Source organism: Nerophis lumbriciformis, linkage group LG37 (assembly GCF_033978685.3).
Source record: "Nerophis lumbriciformis linkage group LG37, RoL_Nlum_v2.1, whole genome shotgun sequence".
Taxonomy (NCBI): Eukaryota; Metazoa; Chordata; class Actinopteri; order Syngnathiformes; family Syngnathidae; genus Nerophis; species Nerophis lumbriciformis.
The window spans coordinates 1,444,647-1,452,500 of NC_084584.2; the positions used below are offsets into that span (position 1 = coordinate 1,444,647).

The 7,854-nt window shown below is 30.5% G+C and overlaps 1 protein-coding gene across 1 annotated transcript in view; it reads right to left on the bottom strand.

Annotated features, from left to right (window-relative positions):
- Positions 1 to 940: 940 nt before the first annotated feature.
- Positions 941 to 7,854, bottom strand: part of mapk15 (mitogen-activated protein kinase 15) — a 23,903-nt gene continuing 16,989 nt past the window's right edge. Inside the window, exons 11-13 of the mRNA XM_072912623.1 lie at positions 7,633 to 7,854; positions 5,148 to 5,236; positions 941 to 1,509 (exon numbers count right to left, since the gene is read on the bottom strand). The exon at positions 7,633 to 7,854 is cut by the window's right edge and continues 340 nt beyond it. Of these exons, the coding sequence (XP_072768724.1) occupies positions 1,321 to 1,509; positions 5,148 to 5,236; positions 7,633 to 7,854 (500 nt within the window). The 3' untranslated portion in view covers positions 941 to 1,320. The remainder of the gene's footprint in view (positions 1,510 to 5,147; positions 5,237 to 7,632) is intronic.

The window sequence follows — 7,854 nt, forward strand, 5'->3', positions numbered from 1 at the left end:
TTAAAAAAAAAATGTTTTAATGTTTTATTTATTTATTATTTTTTTTTTTTTTTTTTTTAAATTTATATATTTTTTAAAAATTTATATATTTTTTAAAAATTTTAAATTTTTAAAAATATTTTTTAAATTTTTTTAAAAAAATTAACTTTTTTAAACTTTTTTTAAAACTTTTTTTTACCCTAACCCTAATTTTAACCCTAACCCTAACCCTAATCTTAACCCTAACCCTAATCTTAACCCTAACCCTAACCCTAAAAAAAAATTTTAATTGTTTAAAAAAATTTAAAAAATTAAAAATTGTTTTAAATTGTTTAAAAAAAATTAAAAACATTTTAAAAAAAGTTTTAAAAAAATTTACAAATTAAAACAAATTAAAAAAAATTAATACATGTTTTTTACCTTGAAAAAAGAATTTTACCTTGAAAAATTTTTTTTACCTTGAAAATCATTTGTTTACCTTGAAAATCATTTTTAACCTTGAAAAAAAAATGTTACCTGGAAAAAAAAAATTTACCTTGAAAATTATTTTTTACCTTGAAAAAAAAATGTACCTTGAAAAAAAAAGTTACCTTGAAAAAAAATTTTTACCTTGAAAAAAAAATTTACCTTGAAAATTTTTTTTCCCCTTGAAAATCATTTTTAACCTTGAAAAAAAAGTGTATCTTGAAAAAAAATTTTTACCTTGAAAAAAAAATTTACCTTGAAAATTTTTTTTCCCCTTGAAAATCATTTTTAACCTTGAAAAAAAAAGTGTATCTTGAAAAAAAATTTTTACCTTGAAAATCATTTTTTACCTTGAAAATCATGTTTTAACTTCAAACATTTTTTTTTAATTTTTTAAAAGTTTTTTTTAAATTTTTTTTAATTTTTGTTAACATTTTTAAATTTTTTAAAATTAAAAAAAAAAAATTGAATTTTTTGTGTTGGGGACACTCAGGAGTGCAGTGGTTGCATAACATTTTTATTTCAGAAATACCCATTTTGGTATTGCTTGAACAGTACGGATCCCTCCTCCAAAGAAGGGTCCTTGCTAGGATTTGGGTCAGAACCACAGAAAGGTGATCAAGTCCTGTTTGGTCCTGAAAGACTGCAAAGAAAAGATGAAGACATTTGGACGTGGAGGGTCTACTGGTTGCAGGTGCGGGCCTGAAGCAGGTTGTCCAGTTCCGTCTTGCTGATGGTCCCGTAGGCCTGGCAGTAGCTGCCCAGCTTAGCACGCGGGTCCCCGGCGCCCGACACGTTGCACTTGTTCTGGAAGACCTTCTTGCTGAAGCGAGGTGCCAACCGACCCTGACAGGACAAGACAAAGATCCCATCTTTTCATGCCCAGCGTGGTGGTGATGTGGGTGGACTCACCGGGTTGGCACAGGTCCCGCTCAGTCCCGAGGACAAAGGCGAGTCCTTCTTGCGCACCAGCGGGTTGTTCTGAGCCTGGGCGAGCATCAGCGAGAAGGAGCGGCCGTGGTTGGCGGGCGCCGAGCGGCCGCGCTGGATTATCTGCTCCATGGACTTTGAGGAGAGAAAATACAAGTCTCCTTCTTGAAAATGGACAAACTTTCTCAAGTCTTTCAGCAAGTGAATGTTGGACTTGTGCAAGAATCCAAAGGCCAGAAAGCATCAAGTCTACTTGTGCTAGCGTTAGCATGCTAACCAAGTTTTAACCTAAAAAATCACAGCTTTTGATACGTATGCTAACATTAGCATACTAATGTTTCATGCACATTTGATATGCTAACACCTAAAAATAGTGTATTTTAATACTTGACGCCATCTTTAAAGTTTTATAACTTTTCCTGTCATTAAGCTAACATTAGCATGCTAACATCTTTTGCAAGCTTTTTTTTTAGCTATTTTTGTATTTTTTAACCTAAAGATCACAGTTTTTGATACTTGGAGCCATTTTGCAAGTATGCTAACATCGCTTATATTATTAGCATGCTAATGTTTTAGGCTAGATTTTTTTTAGCTAATTGTAAACATTTACAGCTAAAAATAGTGTATTTTAATACTTGACGCCATATTAAAAGTATTGTAACTTTTCCTGTCATTAAGCTAACATTAGCATGCTAATGTTTCATGCTAGATTTTTAGCACATTTGATATGCTAACACCTAAAAATAGTGTATTTTAATACTTGACGCCATCTTTAAAGTTTTATAACTTTTCCTGTCATTAAGCTAACATTAGCATGCTAACATCTTTTGCAAGAATGTGAGCTAATTTTGTATGTTTTAACCGAAAGATCACAGTTTTTGATACTTGGAGACATCTTGTAAGTATGCTAACATCTCTTATATTAGCATGCTAATGTTTCATGCTACATTTTTAGCACATTTGATATGCTAACACCCAAAAATAGTGTATTTTAATACTTGACGCCATCTTTAAAGTTTTATAACTTTTCCTGTCATTAAGCTAACATTAGCATGCTAACATCTTTTGCAAGAATGTGAGCTATTTTTGTATGTTTTAACCTAAAGATCACAGTTTTTGATACTTGGAGCCATCTTGCAAGTATGCTAACATCGCTTATATTATTAGCATGCTAATGTTTTAGGCTAGATTTTTTAGCTAATTGTAAACATTTACAGCTAAAAATAGTGTATTTTAATACTTGACGCCATATTAAAAGTATTGTAACTTTTCCTGTCATTAAGCTAACATTAGCATGCTAATGTTTCATGCTACATTTTTAGCACATTTGATATGCTAACACCTAAAAATAGTGTATTTTAATACTTGACGCCATCTTTAAAGTTTTATAACTTTTCCTGTCATTAAGCTAACATTAGCATGCTAACATCTTTTGCAAGCTTTTTTAACTATTTTTGTATGTTTTAACCTAAAGATCACAGTTTTTGATACTTGGAGCCATCTTGCAAGTATGCCAACATCGCTTATATTATTAGCATGCTAATGTTTTAGGCTAGATTTTTTAGCTAATTGTAAACATTTACAGCTAAAAATAGTGTATTTTAATACTTGACGCCATATTAAAAGTATTGTAACTTTTCCTGTCATTAAGCTAACATTAGCATGCTAATGTTTCATGCTACATTTTTAGCACATTTGATATGCTAACACCTAAAAATAGTGTATTTTAATACTTGACGCCATCTTTAAAGTTTTATAACTTTTCCTGTCATTAAGCTAACATTAGCATGCTAACATCTTTTGCAAGCTTTTTTAACTATTTTTGTATGTTTTAACCTAAAGATCACAGTTTTTGATACTTGGAGCCATCTTGCAAGTATGCTAACATCGCTTATATTATTAGCATGCTAATGTTTTAGGCTAGATTTTGTAGCTAATTGTAAACATTTACAGCTAAAAATAGTGTATTTTAATACTTGACGCCATATTAAAAGTATTGTAACTTTTCCCATGTCATCAAGCTAACATTAGCATGCTAACATCTTTTTTAGCTATTTCTGTATGTTTTAACCTAAAAATCATGGTTTTTAAAACCCTAGCACCATCTTGCAAGTATGCTAACATCTCTTATATTATTAGCATGCTAATGTTTTAGGCTAGATTTTTTAGCTAATTGTATACATTTACAGCTAAAAATAGTGTATTTTAATACTTGACGCCATATTAAAAGTATTGTAACTTTTCCCATGTCATCAAGCTAACATTAGCATGCTAACATCTTTTGCAATTTTTTAAAGCTATTTTTGTATGTTTTAACCTAAAAATCATGGTTTTTAAAACCCTAGTGCCATCTTGCAAGTATGCTAACATCTCTTATATTATTAGCATGCTAATGTTTTAGGCTAGATTTTTTAGCTAATTGTAAACATTTACAGCTAAAAATAGTGTATTTTAATACTTGACGCCATATTAAAAGTATTGTAACTTTTCCCATGTCATCAAGCTAACATTAGCATGCTAACATCTTTTTTAGCTATTTCTGTATGTTTTAACCTAAAAATCATGGTTTTTAAAACCCTAGCACCATCTTGCAAGTATGCTAACATCTCTTATATTATTAGCATGCTAATGTTTTAGGCTAGATTTTTTAGCTAATTGTATACATTTACAGCTAAAAATAGTGTATTTTAATACTTGACGCCATATTAAAAGTATTGTAACTTTTCCCATGTCATCAAGCTAACATTAGCATGCTAACATCTTTTGCAATTTTTTAAAGCTATTTTTGTATGTTTTAACCTAAAAATCATGGTTTTTAAAACCCTAGTGCCATCTTGCAAGTATGCTAACATCTCTTATATTATTAGCATGCTAATGTTTTAGGCTAGATTTTTTAGCTAATTGTAAACATTTACAGCTAAAAATAGTGTATTTTAATACTTGACGCCATATTAAAAGTATTGTAACTTTTCCCATGTCATCAAGCTAACATTAGCATGCTAACATCTTTTTTTAGCTATTTCTGTATGTTTTAACCTAAAAATCATGGTTTTTAAAACCCTAGCGCCATCTTGCAAGTATGCTAACATCTCTTATATTATTAGCATGCTAATGTTTTAGGCTAGATTTTGTAGCTAATTGTATACATTTACAGCTAAAAATAGTGTATTTTAATACTTGACGCCATATTAAAAGTATCGTAACTTTTCCCATGTCATCAAGCTAACATTAGCATGCTAACATCTTTTTTAGCTATTTCTGTATGTTTTAACCTAAAAATCATGGTTTTTAAAACCCTAGCGCCATCTTGCAAGTATGCTAACATCTCTTATATTATTAGCATGCCAATGTTTTATGTTAGATTTTGTAGGTTTACACCAACAAATAGTGTATTTTGGTATTTACTCTTATCCGGTCAGTGCTAGCATGTTAATGTTTTATTGTTAGCTAATTTTCTATGTTTGAAACTAAAAATCATATTTTTCAAACTTGGCACCATCTTGGAAGTATGTTAACGTGCATGCTGATGTTTTATGCTAGGTTTTTAGCTCATTTTGTATGTCTATACCTAAAAATAGTACATTTGAAATACTAAAATGTTAATACTAACAATTCACGTACACAAATTCGGTGTCAACAAAAGCTTTGGTAGTAAAGACACAAATTAATTTTCTGACATAATATTTTAGTCATAAAAATAGAGTTTTTTTAAGACACATTTGAATATCAGTGCTTCTTTTTACACTTTAGGAAGTGCGGAGGTGTCATCTTACCGTGCTTGTGTCGACGCCCCCTGTTGGTGACGTGCTGGCACTGCTCAGTCCTGCTGGTCTCTTGGCGCCTGCAGTCTGCATGAAACCACCTGAGTCAGCAGAGTCACACGTTAGTTTCACTCTCTGGCACAAACTATTTTATTATTGTACATGTTTGTGTATAATCATATTTTATGATTGTACATGTTTGTGTATAATCATATTTTATGATTGTACATGTTTGTGTATAATCATATTTTATTGTTGTACATGTTTGTGCATAATCATATTTTATGATTGTACATGTTTGTGTATAATCATATTTTATCGTTGTACATGTTTGTGTATAATCATATTTTATAATTGTACATGTTTGTGTATAATCATATTTTATTGTTGTACATGTTTGTGTATAATCATACTTTATTATTGTACATGTTTGTGTATAATCATATTTTATAATTGTACATGTTTGTGTATAATCATATTTTATGATTGTACATGTTTGTGTATAATCATATTTTATTATTGTACATGTTTGTGTATAATCATATTTTATGATTGTACATGTTTGTGTATAATCATATTTTATTGTTGTACATGTTTGTGCATAATCATATTTTATGATTGTACATGTTTGTGTATAATCATATTTTATGATTGTACATGTTTGTGTATAATCATATTTTATCATTGTATATGTTTGTGTATAATCATATTTTATGATTGTACATGTTTGTGTATAATCATATTTTATGATTGTATATGTTTGTGTATAATCATATTTTATCATTGTATATGTTTGTGTATAATCATATTTTATGATTGTACATGTTTGTGTATAATCGTATTTTATTGTTGTACATGTTTGTGTATAATCATATTTTATAATTGTACATGTTTGTGTATAATCATACTTTATTATTGTACATGTTTGTGTATAATCATATTTTATCATTGTATATGTTTGTGTATAATCATATTTTATCATTGTAATGTTTGTGTATAATCATATTTTATAATTGTACATGTTTGTGTTTAATCATATTTTATTGTTGTACATGTTTGTGTATAATCATATTTTATAATTGTACATGTTTGTGTATAATCATACTTTATCATTGTAATGTTTGTGTATCATTGTAATGTTTGTGTATAATCATATTTTATAATTGTACATGTTTGTGTATAATCATACTTTATTATTGTACATGTTTGTGTATAATCATATTTTATCATTGTAATGTTTGTGTATAATCATATTTTATAATTGTACATGTTTGTGTATAATCATACTTTATCATTGTAATGTTTGTGTATAATCATATTTTATAATTGTACACGTTTGTGTATAATCATATTTTATTGTTGTACATGTTTGTGTATAATCATATTTTATCATTGTAATGTTTGTGTATAATCATATTTTATAATTGTACATGTTTGTGTATAATCATATTTTATGATTGTACATGTTTGTGTATAATCATATTTTATAATTGTACATGTTTGTGTATAATCATATTTTATAATTGTACATGTTTGTGTATAATCATATTTTATGATTGTACATGTTTGTGTATAATCATATTTTATAGTTGTACATGTTTGTGTATAACCATACTTTATTATTTTACATATTAGTGTGTGAACCTACTATACAAATTAGTGTGTGTGAACCTACCTTACATGTTAGTGTCTAAACCTACTATACACATTAGTGTGTGTGAACCTACCTTACATGTAAGTGTGTAAGCCTACTTTACATGTTAGTGTGTGAACCTACTTTACGTGTTAGTGCGTGAACCTACTTTACATGTTAGTGCATGCGTAAACCTACTTTACACATTAGTGCGTGCGTAAACCTACTTTACGTGCTAATGTGTGAACCTACTTGACGTGCTAGTGTGTGAACCCACTTTACGTGCTAGTGCGTGAACCTACTTTACACGTTAGTGCGTGCGTAAATCTACTCTACACGTTAGTGCGTGCGTAAACCTACTTTACACGTTAGTGTGTAAACCTACCTTACGTGCTAGTGTGTGAACCTACTTTACGTGCAAGCGTGTGAACCTACTTTACGTGCTAGTGTGAACATACTTTACGTGTTAATGTGTGAACCTACTTTACATGCTAGTGTGTGAACGTACTTTACATGCTAGTGTGTGAACCTACTTTACACGTTAGTGCGTGCGTAAATCTACACTACACATTAGTGCGTGCGTAAACCTACTTTACACGTTAGTGTGTAAACCTACCTTACGTGCTAGTGTGTGAACCTACTTTACGTGAAAGCGTGTGAACCTACTTTACATGTTAGTGTGAACCTACTTTACGTGTTAATGTGTGAACCTACTTTACATGCTAGTGTGTGAACGTACTTTACATGCTAGTGTGTGAACCTACTTTACGTGCTAGTGCGTGAACCTACTTTACGTGTTAATGTGTGAACCTACTTTACATGCTAGTGTGTGAACGTACTTTACATGCTAGTGTGTGAACCTACTTTGCGTGTGCGTGATGGGGTTGTATGTGAATTTGTTCATCCCAAAGTTTTCAGAGGGCGGTGATGCGTTCACTGTCACATGTCTTTCAGCCCTCAATGGTGGCGGTGATGCGTTCACTGTCACGTGTTTTTTGGGCCTCAACGGTGGCGGTGATGCGTTCACTGTCACGTGTTTTTCGGCCCTCAACAGTGGCGGTGATGCGTTCACTGTCACGTGTTTTT